Source organism: Palaemon carinicauda, chromosome 28 (assembly GCF_036898095.1).
Source record: "Palaemon carinicauda isolate YSFRI2023 chromosome 28, ASM3689809v2, whole genome shotgun sequence".
Classification (NCBI taxonomy): domain Eukaryota; kingdom Metazoa; phylum Arthropoda; class Malacostraca; order Decapoda; family Palaemonidae; genus Palaemon; species Palaemon carinicauda.
The window spans coordinates 41,793,877-41,821,796 of NC_090752.1; the positions used below are offsets into that span (position 1 = coordinate 41,793,877).

Here is a 27,920-nt window from a genome sequence, read left to right on the forward strand (position 1 = left end):
GTAATCTTTACAAACATTCCCAAAATGTTTGAAAGAGAAAAATACGTATAAAAAATGAGGCCTGATAAAAATAATCTGTTCTATAAAAAAAGCTGATGAAATTATCTTCAAAATGCTTTTTAAATTATCAAATTCAATTGAGAAACAAAAAAAGGAGATTAAGTTTCAAATTATCCCAAAATAACATGGTTTCCAATGGGGGCAGAGTCGCTACCCTTAAACGACAGTTCTAGCTTTGCTGACGTCATACTTTTATTAAAAAGACAATGGTTTGTATTTGTGTAGGAACAAATAGCAAGAAATCTAACAGGGCACTCATACCCCTTAAGCTTGACAAGAAGATTCTGAAGGATCAAGCATTACCAGTCGAAAGTCCACAGCACTGGTCAGGGCAGCCAACATCATTCATTATAAAGCACCTTATAGAGATATAATAATGTGGCTCTTTTTATTTATAGTTATAAGGTTGAAAAGTGCTTGCTTCAATATATAAGAGTATGAAACCTGGGTAAAAACACCTTGAAATAATTTTTTGAACTTTGTTGATACTATACAATTAAAACTTTAAAAAGTTAGCACTGTATTGTACTATATATAATAAAATTAGAAAACATACAGTATGATAAACAAATCTCAAGAACAATCTTGAAATAGCTAAGTAAACCCATCTCTCACCCTGTGTAATAATGGTTCTATACTCCAGCGGCATATTCATACGCATGAGCATTACCATGGATACAAAATACATCCCCCTGAAAAGCATATAATTCATCAGAAGTAGATATAAAGTTTCAAAAAATAAATAAATCCCTAATAACCATTATATAAAGCTATATCTTATTGTACACTCTACCTAAATTTCAACTAAAATTAATCATTTATATGCTTACCTTGGAATAGACAAGACTATTTACTGTACGTGCAACCTTGCCAGCCTCAATAAAGATTATTAACATTTTCTCTCTCTCACTGCTATGGAACAGCTACCCTGCCACCCAATGGCTATGTACTACACCCTATGAGACAACATTTGTCAATGAACGTACATATACAACCTTAGGGAGGTTGACTCAATGATGTACAGTACAATACGTACATACAGTCTCCATCGACCACAATTCAGAACATTGTTTCTTGGTGCATATGGCAACAACATGATTTAACCTGCTAATTGACAACCCTGTATTCTGTTTCTCATTCAAAGAAAGTGTCTCGGTAAAATTAGTTGACCCTTTGGCTTAGCCAAGAAAGGATATGATCAAAGTCCTTCGTAGTGTGTCGTCTGCTTGTTCCCTGGTAGATAACCAGTCAAAAGTGACATCATTCAATATAAGCTAACATTATTTAGATGATGATGTTAGAAGCTGGAAGTAATAGTGATGACAATGATATTTCCCAAGAAAGTGATTAGTTTGAAACAAGTGATGAAGGCAGCAATAGGAAAACTAGAAGGATGTGTTCATATGCTAACGAGTGAAACTGTTTTTTCCTGCTTTGGACGGTTGGACATATATTAAGGGTTTTGTTCTGATATAATTTGACTTCACATGTGAAGCAGGAATTGCTAGTGATTTTGATGTCAATGAATGTGACTTATTATAATTGTTTAGTGATGAAGAGTATACAATAATGATAAAAGAAACAAATCCTTACCGAGACTAGCACACTGTTTAGCACAATGAATTACAGAGGAGATGCCACCTAGGGTTTTGACACTCACTCTCTCTCTCTCTCTCTCTCTCTCTCTCTCTCTCTCTCTCTCTCTCTCTCTCTCTCTCTCTCTCTCTCTCTCATGCTCCATAAAGTTTCCAAATCAATTATGTCAATGGTAGTATTAATAGTAAAAAGAAATTTTGGAAAGAAGTGAAGAGAGTAAGGAAGGCTGGCTCAAGAATTGAAGAGACAGTGAAAGATGGAAATGGGAGGTTGTTAAAAGGAGAGGCGGCAAGGAAAAGATGGGCGGAATATTTGGAAAGTTTACTGAATGTTGAGGATAATAGGGGGGCAGATATAATTGCTGTTCCAGGTGTTGAGGTGCCAGTGATGGGAGATGAGAATGAGAGAGAGATTACAATAGATGAAGTGAGGAGAGCACTAGATGAAACGAGAGTAGGAAAAGCATCTGGTATGGATGGTGTGAGAGCTGAGATGTTGAAGGAAGGGGGTGTGACTGTACTTGAATGGTTGGTGAGATTGTTTAATATGTGTTTTGTGTTGTCAATGGTACCAGTAGATTGGGTTTGTGCATGTATTGTACCACTATATAAGGGTAAGGGAGATGTGCATGAGTGTTGTAATTCAAGAGGTATTAGTTTGTTAAGCGTAGTTGGAAAAGTGTATGGTAGAGTAATGATTAATAGGATCAAGGATAAAACAGAGAATGCAATCTTAGAAATACGGGGTGGTTTTAGAAGAGGTTTGTATGAATCAGATTTTTACAGTAAGGCAGATATGCGAGAAATATTTAGCAAAAGGTAAGGAGGTGTATGTTGCGTTTATGGATCTGGAGAAAGCGTTTGATAGAGTTGATAGGGAAGCAATGTGGAATGTGATGAGGTTATATGGAGTTGGTGGAAAGTTGTTGCAAGCAGTGAAAAGTTTCTACAAAGGTAGTAAAGCATGTGTTAGGATAGGAAATGAAGTGAGTGATTGGTTTCCGGTGAGAGGTGGGCTGAGACAGGGATGTGTGATGTCACCGTGGTTGTTTAACTTGTATGTTGATGGAGTGGTGAGAGAGGTGAATGCTCGAGTGCTTGGACGAGGATTAAAACTGGTAGATGAGAATGACCATGAATGGGAGGTAAATCAGTTGTTGTTTTCGGATGATACTGTAATGGTTGCAGACACAGAAGAGAAGCTTGGCCGATTAGTGACAGAATTTGGAAGTGTGTGTGTAAGAGAAGGAAGTTGAGAGTTAATGTGGGTAAGAGTAAGGTTATGAGATGTACGAGAAGGGAAGGTGGTGCAAGGTTGAATGTCATGTTGAATGGAGAGTTACTTGAGGAAGTGGATCAGTTTAAGTACTTGGGGTCTGTTGTTGCAGTAAATGGTGGAGTGGAAGCAGATGTACGTCAGAGAGTGAATGAAGGTTGCAAAGTGTTGGGGGCAGTTAAGGGAGTAGTAAAAAAATAGAGGGTTGGGCATGAATGTAAAGAGAGTTCTATATGAGAAAGTGATTGTACCAACTGTGATGTATGGATCGGAATTGTGGGGAATGAAAGTGATGGAGAGACAGAAATTGAATGTGTTTGAGATGAAGTGTCTAAGGAGTATGGCTGGTATATCTTGAGTAGATAGGGTTAGGAACGAAGTGGTGAGAGTGAGAACGGGTGTAAGAAATGAGTTAGCAGCTAGAGTGGATATGAATGTGTTGAGGTGGTTTGGCCATGTTGAGAGAATGGAAAATGGCTGTCTGCTAAAGAAGGTGATGAATGCAAGAGTTGATGGGAGAAGTACAAGAGGAAGGCCAAGGTTTGGGTGGATGGATGGAGTGAAGAAAGCTCTGGGTGATAGGAGGATAGATGTGAGAGAGGCAAGAGAGCGTGCTAGAAATAAGAATGAATGGCGAGCGATTGTGACGCAGTTCCGGTAGGCCCTGCTGCTGCCTCCGATGCCTTAGATGACCGCGGAGGTAGCAGCAGTAGGGGATTCAGCATTATGAAGCTTTATCTGTGGTGGATAATGTGGGAGGTTGGGCTGTGGCACCCTAGCAGTACCAGCTGAACTCGGTTGAGTCCCTTGTTAGGCTGGAGGAACGTAGAGAGTAGAGGTCCCCTTTTTTGATTTGTTTCTTTTGTTGATGTCGGCTACCCCCCAAAATTGGGGGAAGTGCCTTGGTATATGTATGTATGTAGTATCTACATTATCATCTATTTCCAAAATAGTTAACACATTGGTAACAGTAGGAGTGACATTTGGGAGTGCAGGAAATTACTAACCAGATTTAAAACTGAACTCATTTAATCAAAAATTATCTAAAATACTCTACACTAAATATTCCAGTTTTTATTATTGTCTACAATATCCAACAGATTTTGTAGATTTGAGAACAATGTCCTCAGAAGAATATTGGAAGTTAAATGGCAAGAGAGGATTAGAAATGAAACTATGAGAGATTACTCAAGTGCTGTATGTGGATGAGATCATAGTGAGGTGTATATGGAGATGGTTTGGGCATGCTCTTCTCACTCCCCAAGACAGATTAGTTCACAAATTTTAACTGGGCTCCACAAGGCACTAGAAGAGTTGGGAGGACCTAGGCCTAAATTATTAAAAGCTCAAGATAAGAGACGACTGGCGAAATCTAATCGAGGCCCTTTGCGTCAATAGGAGTAGGAGATGATGATGCTGACAATATTACGTCATCAGCAGCTACAGCAACATATGCTTCACTAACACTCAAAGATGACATCATTAAAACACTTTTGTCAGATTTGTTAGTTATTTAAAATATTTTGGCTGTGCTTAACCTTTTTTTTTAAATCAATCCAAAGATAACTTAATATATACATTCATCTTCTCGTCATAAAGGTCTACACATTGAGGATAATGAGGGGTTCAAGAACAATTGTAGCTTCTGAAAAAAATATACAGTACAAAGAATTAAGATCAGGTGTGTTTAAATATAACTCATAAGTCTTGTTAGACAATATCTTGATAAAATATTAACAGAGGAAATACCTCCGTAATGTTGAAAACTAAAAATATACTAAAACAAATCATAAAGTCCAGACACCAATATTAAAAAAGTTAAAACTACAAGAGAAAATGAGGGCCGGCATAATAAGGCACAAAATGCAATATATCTGAATAAGTGTTGTTTTTACCAGGGGATCTCGTCTCTACACTTTCCTCTCAGTCCATGGCAGGTGGGTGGCAGTGTTGCAGTTCTCCAGAGGAGTTAGGGAGGAACAACAGCAATTAAGTAAATTTCATCAAAACTTACTGAGGTTGTCTAGCTGACACTTGCGGTCAACAGCCTTTTCTATTTCAAGGTAAGATTCGTGTAAATAAATAACAGAAAGTAGTACTGCAGTAGTAGAAGTAGAATACTGTGTACAGTATTGAATGACATACAATTTTAAACAGCCTACCCAAAACAAAGACATGTAATTTTTAGTGGTACACTATCTGAAAAATTTTGATGCAAGATAAATGCATGGGTACTCCCCTTTACAATCATTGATGATTTTTTATCTTTGACGAAATCTAACTTTGACCATGGATTGAAACTTATCATTATTTTTCATTACAATTTACATGAATACTTGTCAATTTTGTAAAATGGTCTACAATATTTGACAATATTTAATTAATCAAATGCCGCAACCTCTACTTCAAATATTTTTTTCATGTTTGTATGAATGATATGAAAAATCAGTATCTAAATTAGGATTTAAATGAAATTTTGCGAAAGAAAATTTTAATATAATACATTTTTGCATAGTTTTTCTACTATTTAAATCATATTTCTATATAGTGAGTGTATATTCATCCATTTCTCTTTCAAAATACTGTAGTGCATGGTCAGGATCTGTATGTATATGCCTTTGGGCTACCTTTATGCATAAAGGATGTAACTTATGTTGTGATTATGGGGATTGATGAATATGAAGCTACCTGTACATAATGATGTTTAATCACCACTTTGTCTTAAGTCTGGTCCTCATATCTTCATAGTATTTTTGTCAACCTCACCCTTTTCTTATGTGGAATAAACTTAGCTCTTAAGTTGAGCGTTATTTTCCATAACTTACATAGAAAGGTTCTTTTTGCAATTGTTAGTATATTGTTAAATGTTCAAAAATTGTTGTAAAATTATACTGCATTACTGTATTATACTGCATTACTGTATTCTTCTCCTGATTAATATAATTTTCTTTTAAATCTACTGTCATCATAATAAATACTTCATTCATATCATTGCTCTAGCATTCCCACACCTAATATAATCTACTTCACATCCTACCTACAGCTATACCATACATCATACTCATGAATGATTTTTGGAGTCGAATGCCATACTTTTACTATAATCTAAAAATTGAAACTGATTTCCTATTGGATTTATCTTAAATTCTACTTTGATCTATACCCCAATAATTTTGGAACAACTAAAAATCAATCAATATGAAACAAAATATGTAAAATTTACAAGTTAATTGGAGCAAATTTCTAAAATACAAAAATGCACATAAATAATTCCAGTTATCATGTCAAACACACATACACAAAATCAAAAAGAAGCAAAAAAATATGCTTACCATTAGCTGTGCCAACACAAGCACAATGATATTTGATGATTTACTACTTGACACTGCATAGAAGAACTGGAATAAAAAAAATTGTTTTAAATAAAGATACTTAGTCTCGCACGCCTTTCACATTTCATACTGTAATACCTTGATATTCACACATTTATAATAAGCTTAAGGCAGTAGGTATACTCTTCCATCTAAAGCAAATGACAACTGGTACTCTTATGTCTGGGTAAATGTACATTAGTCACAGTAATTCCTGGCACACCTCGCTCTGAGGAAATGCACCCTGTTTCACCTCTACTGTGGGGTGAGTTCTTGTGTTTGGCTCCACCCACCTACTCTTCCATCTCTACCTACACTATCTATTTGGTTACTTGCCACACAGTAAGGATGAGACAGGGTACACATCCTCAGAGTGAAGTGTGAGAGAAACTCCTGTGTCCAACTGTACATATAAGCCAACATCAAGCTCACTCCTTGCCCTAGAAGGTCTAGCATGTGCATCATGAAAAATAAAGGTCTACTGTATACTAAAAGCAAACTAATTTTCAAAATAAAATTCATTATTTCAATACTTATTTGAGCATATTTATTCTTTCATGAAAAGCTTTGAAAAAAATATCAAAATTTCTTAAAGTGCCCCTGTAATTTGCATTTTTCCTAGCCATACAAACTTGAATCCTTTAATTAAGCCGATTACTCCAACGCAAACTGGAATCTGTTGTTAAAATTGGATAACAAGCATTTATCAAACTGATGAGTATGCGGGGCAATGAGCCCCAACTCCTCTCCAGTCGGAGAGCATTCGCTTCTGACCTTCATCCCAGGACTGAGAGGGGTGGTTGAGGAGGGAAGTTACATTAAAGAACTCAGGTTTGTATGGCTAGGAAAAATAAATATTACTTTTTAAAATTGTGATTTGTTTCTTTGCATCACACAAACCCTCATCCTTTAATTAGGGAGACTCACTACTTGGTGGGTTTTGTAACCAAAACTGGCAGATTCAATAACTTTCCTAGAAGTTAAGTGAGGAACAATTGCCACCCTCAATTTGCCTTTCATGTGGATGAACAACCACAAGGACCAAGTTGTACATGTATATACAGTATGTCTTTGATCAAAACTGGAGAACCCTTTCCTCCAAGGAAACAAATACCATGCAAAATTAATGGGTTGATAAAAGATCCACTATCCTCCCACTTGTTAAAGGAGGATAAGAAAAGATACTTCCTTAAATTTAACAAATAAAGCTCTGAAGTGAAATTCACCAACATCTCGTCCGACCAGCATGTAATGTTTCAACTGCTTTGTCCCTATGAGGAGGGACAAAAGAATGAAGAAAAAGAGCCAGTCATATTACCGTTTATTCCAGACTTACAGCTACACTTAACCATAGACGAGATCCATTCTTGTCCCGTAAGGGAGCTAAGCTGGTTACATAACTAATTGAGCAGCTTCCACAAGTCCAAGAACAAAGATGTCATGGGACTAGTTGGCAATCTTGCAAAAAGAAAAGTCATGAAGGTGGTCTGGCATCCAGACACTGGCCTTCAACACCTAGCCCACTGACAGGTGCCTCCTTAACTTCATAAGTTCTAGAGAGACTATTCCTTAATCTCTCTTTCTTGGACCTGCCAGTGCTAACAAAAAAAAAAAAAAAAAAAAAAAAAAAAAAAAAAAAAAAAAAAAAAAAAAAAAACTTTGACCCTCACACCTGAGTTGTCAGGTCCCTTTCAGATAGCATTGCAACGCCCTACTCTCAAACACAACATGACTCTAACCGAAGGGAGTGGATGGAGAAGGACTCGAATCTGGGGGTGTAGGAGACTGGGTTCTGGGTTTTTGCAGAGAAGTCAGGCACAAAACTGAAGACTTTCTTCCAGCCCTGACCATGGGTGACTAAAAGAGTATGTATAATTTGCCACCTACCTTTGCCAATGTTAGAGCTAGCATAAAAACAGACTTAAGAGCCAGAAATTTGTCTGTAAACCTCCACAAAGTATCAGACATAATATGTGTAAGAGCCTTGAGGGCCACGGTCCTGTCCCACTCAGAGGACCCAAGAACAATAAACAGCCTTTTTGAAGCTAAACACATGCCTAGACAACTCCAAGGAAGTGGAGAGGTCTTTACCTTTCAGTCTGGAGGTTATACTCAAGACTGATCTATAGCCTTTGACAGCCATGACTGAAAGGAGCTTCTCTTGGGTAAGGGTGACGAGGAAGTCCATGATCTGTGCATAACCTGCTCCAATAAGAAAAAATACCTTCTATGACACCAATTTAAAAATACCGCTAGAATAATATAACACATCCTGTCCAAGAAACTTGGCAAGGATGAACCTGTCATCCTCACTGCGAGCCTCAAACAAATATCTATTTCTGAAGGGGCTAAAAGAGGGACATTTAGTCAACAAATTCCCCACTATCAAGGGTACCACAAAAATCGTCGCAATATGGCTGGTGTTGGTCAGTCATTAGAAACTCATATGTCAACAGAGCATAAATGAACTATTATATCTTTTGGTCCAATAAACAAAAGCCACTCTAAAATATTCAAAATTAAAGGGTTACTGGAAATTAAAATTTCTAAAGCTTGTAGGACACTTCTTGCATTACTAAAAATGGTAAAATTGCCCTACTCTTTTAATGTTATTTTTTCAATAGCGCATGCCATATAGTTCAGCAGTAAATATAAAAGACTAGAGGAAGTGCACCTATACAATTAAAAGCATTACTAAATATTCCAAATCTAACGCCAACATCAGATTTTGAGCCATCAGTTTATATAAAAGTCGATTATCTATGTTCTTCAACATGTTCCATAAAAAGAGGCCTGGTTTCTAAGTCAGTCATGTTCTTTTTTATACCAATAAAATATTTAAAGAAAGATATCTGGTAATTTCCATGGAGGGGTTGGTGATACCTTAAATGAAAGAACTCTATTTTTAGCTATATCAAGACTTTTTACTAATTGTTTTACCCAGAAACCATAAGGTTGAGATTTTGGTTGCAACTCAAAATGTGTTGAATTCCTTACAAGGTTTGCATTCTGAGATGCCAAAAAATCAAGAAGTCATCGCAACCTAAACCAATAGTGAAAAATAGAAGATTTTCAATAAAGGTCTAAAAGTAATTCTCCAGCATCAACAAAGAGGCTTGGGATAGGTGAAGTTCTAAAGGCTTCTATGCCCAATCTGATACCAGTATCACGTATAGCAGGAATGGGCAACTGTTTGTCACCTGCGGCCGAACCTTACTAATTTCAAGTGGGCGAGGACCGCATAATAATACACATATAAAAGAAATATTACTTTCCTATACATACTCTTTTTTTAACTTTGTTTTTATCCGCTTTAATGTAGCAAGACCGATTTTCTTCTTCTATCATTATTTTACTCTATTTTATAAATACTGTATTCAAATGTCATTTCTTTATTAATTCCTATTGAGAAAAATGATACTAGTATAATAAATATAATTTGAAATGATGTAAAAACATGAAAATTCATTGATGTTTTTATTAAAGAACACATGATTAATGAATATCTGTATTAATGAGATTTTTGTACATTTAGTGTTCAATTTGAAATGTTTCATTCTAAAAAAAATAGCTGTTCACATAAAAAGGTACTTCTGAAAATAGAAATATAATTTCTTGCTTGTTTCAGTATCTGTGGATACTCATCCATCAGCAAAAATTTATAAAACTCCCGTAGAGATGTCTCTTTGAATCTTAGATTAAGATGTCATCTCCTTATAGCTCAAGTAATTCCACCTGCAGATTTTCAGGAACAGATTGAACAAATAGTGAAGAAAGTATTGTAGAATAAGAATCTTGATGATTAAAGTCTTGGAATCTAGGGTTGTAGCTTAGTAAGTAATAATAATAATAATAATAATAATCTGTCAGAGAATTCCATCTTGACTGACTGGAGTGGAGCTCATTTGCAAAGGAAGAGAAATCTGCTTGTCCATGCTGTGGATTTTATGAAGTTTATACATGACACAACAGTGGACATGATTTTTGTTTCTTTTCATAGACTTTGCAGATAAATTATGTTGATAAATTATGCAATGGAATACAATACAGTACTGGCTTCCCTGTGCATTGAAATCTCTTTCATTTTTTAAACAAATCCATTTTACTTCCAACCATGGAAGATGCACCATCTGTTGGGATACTATGAAATTTGTCAAATGGTAGATTCACTTTTTTTTCATTAAATATTTCACTTCATGAAAAATATCCTCACTTGTGGTTCCTTTCATTGATTCCAATCCAAGATTTTCTTCTGTAACATTAATAATGTTTTCTATTCTATCGAGGGTTTTCTCAATTTTTTTAACTTTTTCTTCTCTAAGGCAACTAGAAAGATTGTGAAATGAAGGATGTTTTGCCAAGTAATGTCTTTTCCAATTATTCTCCTTCAATACACTATGTATATCTGAACAAACAAGGCACACTGGTTTACCTTTCCATATCACAAAAATGGTCCATCGTCCACTTATCTTGAAACATACGACCTTCATCAATTAATTTTCTTTTCTTCGAAATACTTGGGGCTCAAATCTTTCAAAAATTGCAATCCTGGGTGTGAGGATACTAGTAAATTTATGCTCTTTGTGAATTGATAGAAAGACAAAAGACATTTTTCTTAAAGATACCATCTATTTACCACTGTGTTCAAAATACGAAGATACGAGACTGATTAAATACTTATGTGGCAGGCTTTTGCTGGGAGGCCAATTAAAAGATTAAAAAGGTTTTTCTTCTAAAATAATCTTTCAAATGTATTTAAATTTCTTGAAGGTCAGGAGGTAATTTTCAGCTTGCAAACTGATAGTTCGACTTGGAAAGGAATTTTGAAGACAAATATTGAGCGTTTAATGATTCAAGTATTTTGTTTTAAGAAACCTAATAAGCTCGGCGGGCCGCATTTCAACAGGTCGTGGGCTGCATGTGGCCCCCGGGCCACAGGTTGCCCATGTCTGGTGTATAAAATCTAAAATCTTTCATCAGCTTGGGGTGGCTGAGGAGTATTTTTCACAACCATAACTAATTTTTGAAAAAAATGAAGGCCTTGTTCAACTTTAAAATAGTTTTGCAATCTGCCCCTTATGATGTGTGGAACAGAACTTCTAAGTTTCAGAGCCTTTTACTTTTAAGGCTTTTAAGTGAGGAACCCATGTCAGCCTGCAATCAAACATCAATCCTAAAAATCTAGCTTCACTTACACATGGGATTCGTTGGCCTTTAAATGTACATTTCATGGTTTGGATGTACTCCTTGAATACGACACAAATGGACAACAGTACTTTTGCTTGTCGAAAACTTGAATCCATTCATATCAGCCTAGTGAATAATTTTGTAAACTGACATTTGCAATTTTCTCTCAACCATTGCCGTTCTAACTCTAGCCAATTACAGTAAATGGAGAATATCTTGGGGAATAACAGAGGATATCCCCTTTATGGCTAATGCAAATAGGGTTACACTAAGCACATTACCCTGAGGAACTCCTTATTCCTGACATTTCATCTCTTGACAGTGTTTCACCTATTCTAACTTGAAAAAAAACATGTGAAACAAATGATTGAATGAACAATGGTAGCTCTCCTTTCAATCCTAAATTATGAATGGTTTTAAGTATAGCATGTCTTCATGTTGAATCAATATGACAAATTCGGAGATAATTTGTATTTTTCCTAACCATACAAACCTTAGCTATTTACATTGGGTTTACCTTTCGGCGTAGCTGAAATGACGAGCCAATAGTTTTTAACGAGGGTTAACTACCCCCGCGCTAGTTAGCGGGGGTAGGGGAAGGGATAGCTTGCTACCCCTCCCCCCCACACACCGGTGATTTGCTTCACTTCACATAGAGGTAGGACTTGACTTGGGGCCAGGGCTGGCAGGCAAATATGTGTAAATAGCTAAGGTTTGTATGGTTAGGAAAAATACAAATTATCTCCGAATTTGTCATTTGTTCCGTAACCGAAATACAAACCACGCTATTTACATTGGGTGACTTACCCCTTAGGAAGGGTGGAAAGTCCCCAGCCTTACTGACTTCGGCTTTGCCCGGGGACTCCGCCTCTCAGTGAGTAGCACTTGAGAGAAGGAGCCCCTGCACCTCACAAGTTCCTTGCTTCGCTAGGAACGAGTGGCCTACATAAGTTGTGTGTGGAGGAAAGTGTGACTCATCCTATGAAGTTGACCCTGAGACCTTTAGATAGGAATCTAGGATAGGACGTTCCCAATACCACCTCGTCAGGGTATGGGGGACGCGACAGTATTAAGCTTAATACTAGGAGCACAAGGAAGCATGGGTTACCTGCAGAGGTCGAGGTCAGCTATGCGAAGACCAGGATGCTGCTTCCCCAAGAGAGGGGAGAATGAAGAAAGAAGTAAGGGTCAGACATACTCTTTCATTCACGAAGACTAAAACCAGGTAACAACGCCCTCAACCTACTGCTACTTGTCCATAAAGGAGCCTGAGGTTAGACCAGCTGTTGTGCAGCCACCACAGGGCCGATAGAAAACGTATCGAGGCTCCTGTGGATCACGTCCTGCAGGTAGTGGGCTGTGAAGGTCGTCTGACGCTTCCAGACCCCAGCTTGAAGCACCTGCGTCACAGAGAAGTTTCTCTTAAAGGCCAGGGACGTAGCAACACCCCTGATGTTGTGTGCCCTAGGGCGACGTGATGGAGGAGGGTCTGGATTCAAGGCGTGGTGGATAACCCTTCGAATCCAAGCCGAGATGGTGTTCCTGGTGACCCTCCTCTTCGTCCTGCCTGTGCTTACAAACAATGCCCGCACTTGAGGACGGACTGCAGCTGTTCTCTTCAAGTAGTACCTCAGGCACCTCACTGGACATAGTAGCAGCTGGTCTGGGTCGCTTGTTACAGAACGGAGACTCGCGATCCTGAAAGAGTCGAACCGAGGATCCGACACCCCAGGATTCTGAGTCTTGGCAACAAACTCGGGGACGAACCTGAACGTTACCTCCCCCCATCCCCTTGAATGGGCGATGTCGTATGAGAGACCATGAAGTTCACTAACTCGCTTGGCCGAAACCAAAGTGAGCAGGAAAGCCGTCTTCCAAGACAGGTGGCGATCGGAGGCCTGGCGTAATGGTTTGAAGGGAGGTCTCTTAAGAGCCCTGAGGACCCGAACCACGTTCCAAGGAGGAGGTCTCACTTCCGACTGGGGGCAGGGAAGCTCATAGCTACGTATGAGTAAAGAGTGTTCTAGCGAGGAAGAAATGTCCACGCCTTTCAGCCTGTAAGCCAAGCTTAAGGCTGAGCGATAGCCTTTCACTGCCGAGACAGAAAGGCGCATTTCCTCCCGCAGATATACGAGGAACTCCGCTATTGCTGGAACAGTGGCATCGAGTGGAGAGATACCCCTCCCTCGACACCAACAACAAAAGACTCTCCACTTCGCCTGGTAGACTCCCTCAGAGGACTTTCGCAGGTGCCGAGACATTCTCTCCGCAACCTGTTGCGAAAAGCCTCTCTCCGTGAGAAGACGCTGGACAGTCTCCAGGCGTGAAGCCGAAGCGAGGCCACGGCCTTGTGAAGGATGTTTGAGTGAGGTTGTCTGAGAAGCTCGTGTCGTGGAGGAAGTTCTCTCGGGAGCTCCGTCAGGAGCTGCAGAAGGTCCGGGAACCATTCCGCGTGATGCCATAGCGGAGCTACCAGAGTCATCGAACAGTTGACCGATAGTCTGGTCCTGTTGAGCACCCTTCTCATCAGACAGAACGGTGGGAAGGCGTACACGTCGATGTTGTCCCACCGTTGCTGGAAAGCATCTTGCCAGAGAGCCTTGGGGTCCGGGACTGGGGAGCAGTACAGAGGCAGCTTGAAATTCAACGCTGTCGCAAACAGGTCCACGGTCGATGAACCCCACAAAGTCAAGACTTTGTTGGCTATCTGAGGATCCAAAGACCACTCGGTACTCACTATCTGCAAGGCCCTGCTCAGACTGTCGGCGAGCACATTCCTCTTGCCAGGAATGAAGCGAGCTGATAGTGTTATCGAGTGGACTTCGGTCCACCTCATAATCTCTACTGCAAGATGGGATAGCTGCTGCGAAAAAGTGCCTCCCTGCTTGTTGATATAAGCCACTACCGTGGTGTTGTCGCTCATCACCACCACGGAGTGACCCGCCAGGATCCGTTGGAACTGTTGAAGAGCCAGAAAGACGGCCTTAAACTCTAGCAGGTTGATGTGCAGGCACTTTTCTGATTCTGACCATAGGCCTGAGGCCCTCTGGTTCAGAACGTGCGCCCCCCACCCTTCTTTTGACGCATCCGAAAACAGTGTCAATTCCGGGGGGAGGACGAGAAGACTCACTCCCTTTCGCAGGTTCTCGTCGACCAGCCACCACCGCAGGTCCGTCCGTTCCAAAGATCCTATCGGGACCTGAACGTCCAGTCGTCCAGATAACGAAGGAGACGGATGCCGTTCCTGTGCGCCCAAGATGAAATCAGGGTGAACACTCTGGTGAACACCTGAGGTGCTGTGGAGAGACCGAAACACAGCACCTTGAACTGGTAGATCTTGTCGTCTAGGCAGAATCTCAAGTACTTCCTGGAAGACGGATGGATTGGGATCTGGAAGTACGCGTCCTTTAAATCCAGTGTGCACATGAAGTCTAGAGGTCTCACCGCAAATCTGACCGTGTCCGCTGTCTCCATGCTGAACGGAGTTTGTTTGACAAACCCGTTCAGAGCCAAGAGGTCGATGACAGGTCTCCAGCCTCCAGACGCCTTCTTTACAAGAAAGAGTCGACTGAAGAAGCCTGGGGAGCCGTCGACAACCTCCTGGAGAGCATCCTTCTTGAGCATGGTCTCGACTTCTGCCCGAAGAGCCAGCCCCTTTACCGATCCCATGGCATAGGAGCTCAACGACAATGGATTCGCTGTCAGGGGAGGTTGAGATGTTATGAACGGGACGCGATAGCCTTGGCCCATCACCGAAACTGTCCAAGCATCGGCCCCGTGTTGCTGCCACCTGTGCACGCAACGTCGAAGGCATCCCCCCACAGGTGGACACGCGGGGGGATTGCCACTCCTAGTGTTTGCGGCCGGGGCTGCTCCCTCTAGGAGTCTTGCCTCCCCTGGAGGACTTACCGCCCCTCTTGACCTTGGGCTGGAAAGGGCTGGGGCTTAGACACCACTTTCTTAGCTGCCGGTGCCTGCTTCGGTGCCTTACGAGGCTGCCGCTGCTGTTGCTGCGGAGCTGGAGGCTTATAGGGCTGAGCTGTAAGAGCCTATGGATTTCCTCCACCTCTCAGCCGTTCGCTCCATATCCTGTGGCTCCAACAGATTCTCCCCAAGGAGGGAAGCATGTCTGAGCCTACAGACATCCATGGCGGGGACCTTCGGGTGGAACCTCTCGGTCACCGCATCGCGCCGCTTCAATACCAAGTTGGCCCACAGGGTGGTGACCTGGTGCGCCAGGAACTCGATGGAGCGGGTGCCCGAGAGTAAAAAGGTCTCCAGGGCCTTCCTATTGGTCTCCTTAGACAAGTCCTTGGAGCGCAATAGGATGCCCAGAGTTCCTAGCCATATATCCAGCCACGAAGTGGCCTGCATGGCGCACTTCGCGACCTTCTCATGGCTCAGGATCTCCGACGCCGAGAACGACACCTGCCAGGCGGAGAGCTTCTCGAGAGGAACTCCCTTAGCCAGGTCTTCTACGGAGTGATGGAGAGGAAGAGCGAGACTAGACTCACCCAAGATCTCAAAATACCTCCTCTGCTGTAGACGAGGAGGGGGGATGAGTTTGTTCCCGGCAGAGGAACGACTGGAGGTGGCAAGAATCGCGACTTGGGCATTGGCCCTGGCTCTGGCACTCTTCAGTCCCTGAGACCAGGGCAGAGCCGCACTGGTCTTAGGGGCCTTCTGAACATCGAACACCTGGTCCAGGACCGTGTCCTTGCCTTCTCGGGGGGCGATCACGGGGTCCATGAACCCGTTGAGCTGCCTCATCAGGCTCAGGACCCTGCCAGAAGGCATGTTCAGATTCCTGCTGGTCTCCTCCTTGCGGGCTGGCAGCTAAGTCTCCCGTCCCCGGAATCTCTTCCTGGGGTGAAGCGTGGACGTTCTACCGGGGAGCAGCGGGTTCCTGGCGAATCCTTGAAGACGATTTCGGGATGGTTTTGGAGTCCTTGGGTTCCCTCCTGGGAGGGATACAGGATCCCAATAAAGAGGTTCGGAGAGCACCTTCCGCGCGAGACGATTCTCCTCCATGAGGAGAAGGCTCCCCTCTTGGTGCCGAGGGGGAGACTATCACCTCACTGGACTCGCCCGAGGACGGAAAAGCCTCGTCCACGGCAGAAGGAGAAAACGCCTGCGAAGGGGATGGGGCCTTCCCGACAGACCTCTTAGGAACCAACTTCTCCGTGGGGGAAGTCACCACGAAGTCCACTCCTCTCCTTCTCTTCAGCGGAGGTGAGGCAGTCGTTGGCTTGTGACCTTGATCGGCGAGTGCTGGCTTCTTAGCCTTCACTAAAGCCCGCATCAGAGGACCAAACCAAGTCTGTCGCCGCTGGAGGGAAGGGGATCGGGCAATCCTTCGGAGTGGACACCACTGGACCTGCCTGAAAAGGAAAAGGGGAAGAAAGCCGCACTGACCTCTCTGAAGTGTCTTCCCTATCCTGCATAAGAGTCCTGCGCTTTGGTGGAGGCGATCCTGAGCGCGGTCTGGCGACACACGTTCCTGCTGCTGTCACGGGCTGCGAAATCCGGCGCGAACGTTGGTCGCGCGTAGGGGAGCGGTCGCTCAGGGGAACGGTCGCGCAGGCGAGTGGTCGCGCGGGCGCGCAGGCGAGCGGTCGCGCGGGCGCACAGGCGAGCGGTCGCGCGGGTGCGAGGGCAGACAGGCAAACGAGCGCGTGGGCGAGCCGGTGAACGAACGCGTTGGCGTGTCGGTGAGGGAGCGTGTTGATGCGCGGGCGAGCGAGAACGCTCCGATGACTGCTGACGACGTTGTTCAGGAGACCTATAGCACGTGGGAGAGCGATTGCGAGCAGGCGATCGGTGGTGCGCTGGTGAACGCTGGCGCGTAGGCGAACGACCGCGCGAGGGCGAGCTACCAGAAGGCGACCCATGTCCTTCCAGATCTTCTGGGCGACGGCGCGTTGGAGAACGCTTGCGCGCAGGCGATAGGTCACGCGGGCGGTCTGGAGATCGCCGATGTTCAGGTGATCGCTGACGCGCAGGAGAACGCTGACGAGCAGGCGAATGTTGAAGCGTCTGTGATCGCTGGAGAGCACGAGGGCGACGCGTGGAATCCTGTAAGGGAACAATCGGCGCGGGCCGCAGAGGCGAACGTTCACGAACAGGCACAGGAACTGGAGGCGAGTGGGCGCGTGGGCGTACGTGCGTTTTGGAAACGCGCTGGAGAACGCGAGCGATGTTGTGCAGGAACAAGCTGAGGACCGCGAGGGCGCTCAGGAGATTGATGGCACGCGGGGCGCACAACAGGAACTGCAGGATATTCAGAGACCACAGGGGAGCGCTGGCGAGCAGTGGGGCGATGGTCCTCAGAAGAGCGCTGACGAGCAGGAGAGCGCCTGTGCGCTAACACTGCAGAAGGGCGAGCAGGGGAACGCTGGCGCACTGGGCGCTCAACAGGAACAACAGGTTGAAGGATGTCCTCAGGAGAACGCTGGCGAAAAGAGGGGCGATCATCAGGAGAGCGCTGGCGAACAGGAGAGCGCCTGTGCGCTAACACTGCAGGAGAGAGCCTGCGCGCTAACACTGCAGGAGAGCGCCTGTGCACTAACACTGCAGAAGGGAGCGCAGGGGAACCCTGACGCGCAAGGGAAGAATCCCTTTGCCCCGAAGGGACCGTTGCCCGTCGGGTGACGAGGTCAGGCTGCTGAACATCTGCCCCAGAAGTTGAAGGTCTGGAAGGCGTAGGAGACCGATCCCCAGAGAGGTCTAAGGAAGCTGGAGCTGCAGGCTGTTTACGGCGAGGAGAGTCCCCTTTGGAGGAAGAAGGCGAAGATCCAAAAAGGCGCCTCTTAGCACCCTTATAAGAAGACGGGAGGCCCTTGCGACGCAGCGGACGGTAAGCCTTACGGCGAAGGCAGCCACGAGGAAGATCGTCAGGACCATCAGTCCTCCGAAGGGGAGTCTCAGTCAAAGCACTCCCCTTAGGCTTAGAGGGAAGCTGGGCAGCAGAAGAGCCCGCGGGACTCCCTTCCCCCTTCGAAGGATGTACGGAAGGGGGAGGAGAGCCGACAGCACCAACATCCATAACGGCACCTGCAGAGGATTGACCCGACCCGTCGGAAGCCTCTGTCACCACGACGTCGACGATAGACAGAGGGTCTACCTCTGCTATCACCAGCGACTGCTTAACAGCGGCCCCCAACTGGAGAAGGTCAATCAGGGCTACCCTGGAGGGCAGGCCCTTAAGCCCCAGGGAAGCCCAAATCTGAAAAAGATCATGGTAGACAAAGATTCATCAACAATAACCTCCCCCGGAGGAGGAGGAGGAACCGCCCTGCTATGGGAAGCGACGCCCTCTCCCCCAATCCAAGGTCGGGAAACAGAACTAGGGCCTGCGCTCCCACTCGGCACTCTCTCCTTAGGAGCTGAACGAGGGGGAACTTCGGAGGAGGTTTGGGCAGCGAAAGAAGAGTCCCGAGAACCTTCCTCCTTCAAGGCAACCCCGGAAGGAGAACGGTCTCTCTTGGACTTCTTCTTACGCCGGCGGCTAAACCTCTCCCACTGGGAGGCAGACCACTCCCTGCACTCACTACACGTATTCTCTTTATCACACCGTCGGCCTCGACACTGCGGGCAAAGGGTGTGAGGATCCGTGTCCACCACCAACATAAAAGTACCACAAGGGCGGCCGGCAATTCCAGGGCACTTGCGCATAGTGAACAATAAAGGTGGTCAACTTCTAAACACACACACAAACTGAAAGAAAAAGCAGAAAAAGATTAAGGCTGTCAACGAGGACTATGGACAGACACGTCTGTTCATCGCCGGAGCCAAAAGTGAAGTGGGGCAAATCACCGGTGTGGGGGGGGGGTAGCAAGCTATCCCTTCCCCTACCCCCGCTAACTAGCGTGGGGGTAGTTAACCCTCGTTAAAAACTATTGGCTCTTCATTTCAGCTACGCCGAAAGGTAAACTCAATGTAAATAGCGTGGTTTGTATTTCAGTTATGGAACAAATGTTTTTTCAAGATAAAAAAAAGATTGTTACATGGTGCTGTTTGGAACCAAAAGCTTCACAAATAAATGACACAAGTCATATCAGCACACCAGTCTTTGAGTGCATTTTCCTAAGAACATGCTGAATATATGATAAAATGCATTTCTTCTTCAGGTACCACACCAGTCTTGCATTGATAATCTTCTCCATGATCTTATATAAACACAATGTCAATGCGAATGGTTGCTTCTAAAAACGTATCGTTACTGGGTTTTATGAAGGCTAAAATAATGGCTAGTTCTCAAACACTTGGATCACTATGATCATGCCATATTTCATTTAAGAATACTTAAAATAAGTAACTTAGTATTAAAAGGGACATGTTTAATCATTGCATATGGAATACCATCGGGTCCAAGGGCTGTATCATTGCCAGTAAGTGCAGAATAAAATTCCCTTTCAGTAAAAAGAGCATTACAGTATTAGTGGTCCCTTGGAGGGTTGCACATGGCAGTGAGAGGAAACATTTTATTGACTATATTTTTATTCTGAGGTCACAAGTTGGGAATTCAGAATTAATACCTTCTTACCTTTCAAAGATAGGATTCATGGAAATAATAACAAATCTAAAATGTGGTGACATTAAAATCTTGGAACAAAATTCAAAATAGTATTAAACTTGCATGTTAAACTATACATTCTTTCTAAATTACAGCAGATTTCATTCAAAAGTTCAAAAGAAGTAGACAAAGTTTACTTACACGTGTCAAAGTGAGAATGAAGCCCCTTATTGAGGTGACAATAATACATCCAACTAAAAAGAAAGATATATGTTGAGACCAAAACTGCACATCAATATCAAATCCAAGCCAGTGAACAGCTATCTCCATCCCTTTTGTTACTGGGTCCTTTCTTCCAACACGATCAAAAACAATGTTCACAAGAGACTGAAAAGATAGTACCTTTTAAGTTATAGATTCATATATCTCTGTAAAAGAATACAGTATACTAATACACATATATGGAAGACCCAATGCTCATATGATATAAAATGTTCAAACATATTGATATTCAATTCAAACACACCACACTCTTTGATAACATTATAGAATCTCAGTTTGAAGTTGTTTTCTATGAACTTATTAAAAAAATACCAACCTGCTACTAGAATAACTCATCTGTATGAGGTAAGGCTATTATACGCATCACTGTAAGTACAAACCTTTCAATTCTTCACCAAGATTATACTCATTTTCATAGCTTTTAGTCCTTTTTACCACAGCTGTTTCTCTTTCCAACCCCCTGTGTGTTACAGGGTGTATCTTCTGATATTCACCTCTTCTTCATTGAATTTAAGAGCTTGAAGTAAAGCACCAGGTAATATTCTATAAACATGATAAATTTGGAGATAATTTGTATTTTTCCCTAACTAATACAAACCTGAAGTTATTTATTTGGATTATCTTTCAGCGAAGCTGGATGGTAGCCATTAGACTTGAAGCGCGAGGTGGCAACCCTACCTAACCACTTGATCGGTTAGGCTGGGGGTACCCCCCAGCCACTTCTATATACTCTCATCTTGCAGACAGGACTTCTGGGGGACAGGTGATGGTGGCCATATTTATATAACTCCAGGTTTGTATTAGTTAGGGAAAAATACAAATTATCTCCGAATTTGTCATTTGTTCATAAAATAACAAACCTTCCCTTATTTATATGGATGACTCACTCCTAATTCTGGCATGGACATTGAACCGGTTTTACCTACTACAGTATAAGACTTTGGTCTAGGGAAAACTATAACATCTCGCTAAAATATACAAATTGAGCATAATAGCGGCTTGAGCAATTCAATGTAATGAAAGCTTGTCGTCTTGTATAAACACATTCTGAGTTTATATAGGAAAAGCATGACTGTTCCCATTGCTTCTTGCAGAAAACAATGGGGACATGGACAGTATACAAATTTATGAATTATAATAGGCTACACAAGGGAAGTGATAATTACCTGCAGAGGTTGAAGCCAGCTTGCAGAGGGACCCTTGTTGCTGTACCCCAAGGGAGGGAAGAGGAAGAAAGGAAAAGTCAGACATACTCTAATTCATCCCAGTCTTGAACTGGGTAACCAATGCCCTCAACCAACTGCTACTTGTCCATCACAGACCCTGAGGTATCCTTAAGCCACTTGTTAAGCAACCACCTCAGTACCGATAGTAAAATTATCGAGAATCCTGTGGGTCACGTATCTTAAATAATAGGCTGTGAAGGTATTTTGTCTCTTCCACACACCGGTTTGTAGTACTTGCAACACAGAAAAATTGCTTTTAAATGCCAAGGACGTACTAATGCTGGAAGAGCATCAGGAGTCAAGGCTCTTTCGATCACCTGGCGAATCCAGGCAACAGTGTTCTTAGTGATCCTCCTCTTTACCCTACCTGAGCTAACATACTGAGGTGTTAGTCAGGGCTGTGTTGCTCCAGTGCGTTTAAGATAGTATCTCAATCTCAAACTCCTCAGGCATAGTAACAACTAATCTGGGTCATTGGTTACAGAACAAAGACTCACAATCTGAAAGAGCCCGAATCAAGGGTCCAGTACCCCCCTGGATTTTGAGTCTTGGCAATAAACTTGGGGACAAAGCAGAGTGTCACTTTCCCCCATCCCTTTAAATAGGCGAAGTCATACGAGAGGCCGTGAAGTTCACTGACTCTCTTTGCCAAGGCTAAAGTGAGCAGAAACGCCGTATTCAAAGTGAGATTTCGGTTAGTTGCATGGCATAATGGTTTGTAGGGTGGACTTTTTAAGGATCTCAAGACACGAACCACGTTCCAAGGAGGAGGCCTAATCTCTGACTGAGGGAAAGTGATCTGATAACTACATGAGTAAAGAAAGTTCCAGCGAAGAGGAAATGTCAACTCCTTTCAGCATAAAGGCGAGGCTCAAGGCTGAGCGATACCCTTTCACTGCCGAGACTGAAAGAAGCATTTTCTCCTGAAGGTGTACAAGGAACTCCCGCTATTACTGGTATATAGGTATTAAGGGGAGAGATATTCCTTCCACGAAACCAACCACAGAAGACTCTCCCTTTTGCCTGGTGGCCTGAGGCCGAGGACTTAAGCAAGTAGCCAGACATTCTTTCTGCAACTGAGCCTGAGGGTCCGGGATTGGAGAAGAGTACAGCAGAAGCATGCTATTCAGAGAAGTTGCGAACAGGTCTACAGTCAGAAAACCCCCAAAAAGTCAGGACTTTGTTAGCTATCTGACGATTCAAAGACCATTCGAAGCCTACTATCTGAGTCACTCTGCTTAGATTGTCCGCGAGCACATTCCTCTTGCCTGGAATGAAGCTCGCTGATAGGAACACCGAATGTTCTTCCGACCACCTGAGGATCTTTACTGCAAGATGGCATAGAGGCTGTGAAAAGGTATGGCATTGTTTGTTTATGTAAGCCACTACTGTGGTGTTATCGCTCATCAACACCTCAGACTGACCTGCTAGCAACTGTTGGAAATGATGAAGAGGTAGGTATGCTGCTCTCATCTCTAGAAGATTTATGTGCTGGTACCTTTCTGACTGTGACCAAAGGCCTGAGATCATGTGATGCAGCAAGTGAGCACCTCACCCTTATTTTGATGCATCTGTGAAGAGCATTAAGTTCAGAGGAGGGACGAGAAGATCCTGACCCGTGAGAAAGTTTTCGTCTGCCATCCACCAATTCAAGTCCGTCAACTGATCCTGAGTAATAGCAACTCGAGTATCTGGTGGATCCGAGTGTTGGTTCCACACAGACTATAGCTGCCATTGCAGGGATCTTCTCCTGAGATAGCCGTTTGGAATCAAACGGAGGAGAGAGGTTAGGTGACCTAACAGACTCAACTAACGAGAGGCTGGAAGAACTTTCTGTGTTCTCTTTCATCTGATGGGAAGACTTTCTGTTGGATGGTGTCTATATTGCCATACCGAGGTATACCAGTCTTTGAGAAGGTAGCAGTGATGAATTTTCGAGATTCATCAGGACCCCCAGATCCTGACAAAAAAATTTGAGTAGCATGTCTCGATAACGAAGAAAGGGCGTCTCCGAGTCTGCCTGGTTTAGCCAGTCGTCCAGTTGTCTGAGGAGATGAATGCCGTTCCTGTGAGCCCATGGTGACACTAGGGCAAACACTCAGGTAAAGATCTGAGGAGCTGTCATGAAACTGAAGCATAGAACCTTGAACTGGTATATTTTGTCATCATTGTGTATGAACCTTAGATACTTCCTTGAAGACGGATGGATTGGGATCTGGAAGTATGCATCCTTTAGATCCAATGTGCACATGAAGTCTCTTGGTCGAACCGCCCGAATGACCGTGTCTGCCATCTCCATTCTGAACCGAGTCTGTTGAAAAAACTTGTTCAGAGGGAAGAGATCGATGACTGGTCTCCAGCCTCCAGTCTCCTTTTTCACTAGAAAAATTTGACTGTAAATGCCTGGGGACCCGTCTGCAATCTCTTGGAGAGCACCCTTCTGCAGCATGGTCTGGACTTCGGCCCTGAGGGCCAGCTCCTTAACGGATCCCTTCACATAAAAGATTAGATACACTGAATCCGAGTCAGAGGAGGGAGATATTGAATGAACAGGACGTGATACCCTAGAGCAATCACTTCGACCGTCCAGGGATCTACCCCGTGGAACTGCCGCCTCTGCCATTGCGCTACAGACATCTTCCCACAGGTGGTAGAAGAGGAATGCCATTCCTAGCAGGAAAGAGCACCTCGACCACTGCCCTTCGCTCTCCTCTTTCCTCTAAAGGACTTGTTCCCTTTCTGGCCTTTGCACTGAAAAGGCCACTTAGACACCTTAGTAAGTCCTGAGGACCTAGAGTTTGAGGAATGAGAAGGTGCTTGCTAACTGCAAGAAGACAAGGAAGGTCTTCCATTGAGCCTTGATGTCATAGCCCTATGGAGGAGAGAATCGTTTTCCTCCCTCGTTCAGCAGCCGTCTCTATTTATTCTGGAACAAAGAGAGAACACTCAAGGGTGGAATTTCTCAGCCGAGAGACTTCCCACTTCGGCACCTGGTTATGGAATTTCCCAATGACAGTATCCCTTCTCTTGAGTATAGCATTCACTCACAAGTTGACGACGTGGTGCAATAAGACTTGAAGCATTCGGGTACTCGACAAAAGGAAAGACTCCAAAGTCTTCCTGGCTGACTCCTTAGAAAGATCATGGAAGTGTACCCTGAAGCCCAAGGATCTTAACCATAGGTAGAGCCGCGAAGCCTCCTGCATGGCGTATTTCATGCCTCTCTCTATGTTAAGGAGCTCAACTGCCAAGAGGGAGGCCCTCAGAGAAGAGAGGGTTTGAGCCGGAAGGTACCTTCGTTAGAGATTCCATTGAAAGGTCGAGGGACATGGTTGAATGGGGTTCCCCTTCGGTCTCATAGCACTTCCTTTGAAGGACAAAAGAAAGTGGTAGAGACCGAGAGGAGAAACCTGCCATCAAGGAACTAGAAATACCGGCTATCTGGGCGCTAGCCTTCCTTTTGGCTGCCATCAAGCCTTTAGACCAGGGCAAAGCTGCACTAGTTCTAGGAGGCTTCTGGATATCAAAGATCTCATTGAGAACCATATCCTTACCACCCTGGGCGGTGGTAACAGGAGTTGACAGCCTATTAATGGCCCTCAAGCAGGAGAGGACTTGCCAAAAGGTATGTTCCGACTCACGTCTCTCTTGCTCAGAGTGAAAGTTTGGACTGGCTGCCTTTGGTAGATTTTCATCATCCGTATCCAATTGATCTTCTAACTCCAGGCTCAAGTCTAGAGCTTGGGGTAGGTCAAGGTCGTTGTGGAAAAATGCATCGGAAAAATACAAATTATTTCTAAATTTATTTCTCATCACTTTTATTGTTTAGGTTGTATTTGTACAATGCATTACTTTATTTCATATATTTTGTGCACTGTTTATTTTGGTTATCTCCAGTACATCACTAAAAATTCTTCTTTTCATTACAGAGTGACGGTGCCCTGCACCTAGCGGGTATCCTATGCTAGAAGATTATTGGAAGATGAAGATTGTCATAAAAAATGGTCAGTAGGATAAATTATCTGAATTAAGGAACCTGTATTGAAGCCTATTAAAGATTGGCAGCGAGAGCAATTAGGACTTCCCTCTGCTTTTGATGTCTCCGTTATTAGAAAGTAGTCGGAGATTTATGTCCAGACCTTATTGACTCACTGCATAGGTGGTGAAACTCAATGTTGTGCGGTTCTCCATTTACCTTGAAGATTTTTTGTGTCACCAGCTTGGAACTTTGTCTTGATTATGTTGACATTGACCAAAAAGGCTTTTTCTTGATCCTAACTGCCAAAGTTGGTTGCTGTTAACATTTGCGTTTTGCATCTGGAACCTGGTGGGATGATAATTTGATGGAGGATATTTGTAGTTTATTTTGGTTTTATGAGTAACTGCTTGAGTACTGTAACCTGTTCCTGATGATTTTTATTCATATGAGTGTAAAATATGTGAATGGTTTATTCTTTTAAAGCATTTTATAGTCCGGTTAGTGTAGGACTGAAGTGAAGAGGGATACTAGTTTTTATCTTGCAATAGAAATTTTCGTATTAGTGTACAACCTTTTTCCATCTTCATTTTCTAATAAATTTGTTTGCTGTTAATCCTTTTTCAATAAACTTCCTCATCTAAGATAGTTCCTGTTCCATCCTGAAGTTTTTTCTTTGAAATATTATTCTTTCCTCTCCTAATGTTTGTAGTGTTCAAATAACTTGAAATATAGCTGCCGCTATTCATATTGGACTCCAGGCATGCCAGTATTAAGTGAGAAGGCATACCTCTAGAATAATAGTAAATAACTACAGTTCTAGCTGGGTCCCATTGCCCAGTATAAAATCAAGGGGTGGTACCCAGTGCTCAATTCATCCTTGATTGTTTACTTTTTTTCCAAGATCTCTGGGTATTCCACTGTTTTATCTTTTTGTGCAGTGAACGTTGAAGTGTGGTCAGCATTCGGACAATAGGCAGTCTGTGCGGTACATCTGGCCACAGTCCGCAAACCGCTATATTGTCAACGGTACGTATCAATTAAGGGAACCGCCACAAGGAACTTTCTCTGAACCTCAGCCAAACGAGCATCCCTTGCTGCAGCATTCTTTGGTTTAGTCTTAGTGTCCTTAGACTTACTTCGCACAGGACGTTCCTCCACGGTGTTAGGAGGGGGAACTTGCGAGGGCTTCGAGACACCGGCAGCCGAAGCTTTGACAGTGAGAGCTGAAGGCTCCTCCTCAGGAGGAAGTAAAGAAATCGGACGCTGGTCCGGAGGCACTACCTCAATTTCTTAAGTGTTGAAGGGATGGATAGCTATCTCCCTGGACGAGCCAATGTCCCTACTCATCCTGGGGTGGATGATGTTGGCAGGAGGTGGTGTTACACCTCTCATCCTTCTCTTCTGCCTCTTAGTCATTAGTCATGCTTTTCCTTGCCTTAACCGGAGTAAAAAGCAGGGCATGTAAGAGTCAGAAGAAGGAGGACCCTCGGCACGAGACTGAGATAGTGATCTCCATGCCTTGCCCGACGTTGGTCTCCTTCTAGGGTCGAGACTCCCAAGAGACGAACTCAAAGAGGACTACTGTAAAAGGGATTTTTTGCAGAAACTCTGACTGGAGCAGTCGAAGGCCGTGGCGGTGGGGAGCCAAACCCAGAGACTTCTGTAGGGTACAGAGGAAGTTGCTAACCCATGCAGGAAGCTCAGAACCTTAAGGTAAGCCATGGGCTTCCCTTGAAGGTTCAGGAAGAGAATGTCCCCTAGAGGGAGCTCTGGAAGAAGCCTGGGTAGACGTAGGGGAGTGTCTTTGTTCCTTCAACGGAAAAGAGGACAATACGGGCTAATAATGACATTTGCGAACCTATTAGGAGGCTCTTTAACCATATCGAAAGGGTATAGGCCTGCCGCTGGAGGTGGTAGAAGCCGGAGGTGGAGGTGTTGGTACTGCACTTCCTTGCGGTTCCAAAACCTCTGCTCATGAATTGCTCGTGGAGATCTCTGATTTGCGCGCAAATTCGCAAGGGTCCCATGCAAAATTGCAAGTTTCGCGCGACAACATGAGTGATTCACAAGCAGAAGTCCTTGCAACAGGAGCACTAGAAGCCACACTGGAAGGGGAAGGTATAGCACATTCCTGCTGCAGCAAAGAAGCACCTACACCCGACAAAGTCGGTAGTGAGAGCCTCTGAGTAAGGGCAACCCTAAGTGTTGGAGAACGCGTCATATCGGGATACATTTCCGAGCGTTGCATAGGCGAATGCTTTTCTAAAACACCCCAGGGAATAAAAGACACTGGAGGTTGAAGGGCTACTTTTCAGGTCGTAGCAACTCTAGCACAGATTAACGATTTCATCATTTTTCGCTAAGAAAAATGCCTCTCAACACTTTAGGGGAGTTGTCTATGCTCATGAGGAGCTTCGAGCAGTCTTACC

At 43.7% G+C, this 27,920-nt stretch overlaps 1 protein-coding gene across 1 annotated transcript in view; it reads right to left on the bottom strand.

The window, feature by feature from the left end:
• Positions 1-27,920, bottom strand: part of GPHR (golgi pH regulator) — a 401,532-nt gene that overhangs the window by 187,892 nt on the left and 185,720 nt on the right. The window contains exons 8-10 of the mRNA XM_068351883.1: positions 20,206-20,391; positions 6,263-6,329; positions 676-750 (exon numbers count right to left, since the gene is read on the bottom strand). Coding sequence (XP_068207984.1) covers positions 676-750; positions 6,263-6,329; positions 20,206-20,391 — 328 coding nt within the window. The remainder of the gene's footprint in view (positions 1-675; positions 751-6,262; positions 6,330-20,205; positions 20,392-27,920) is intronic.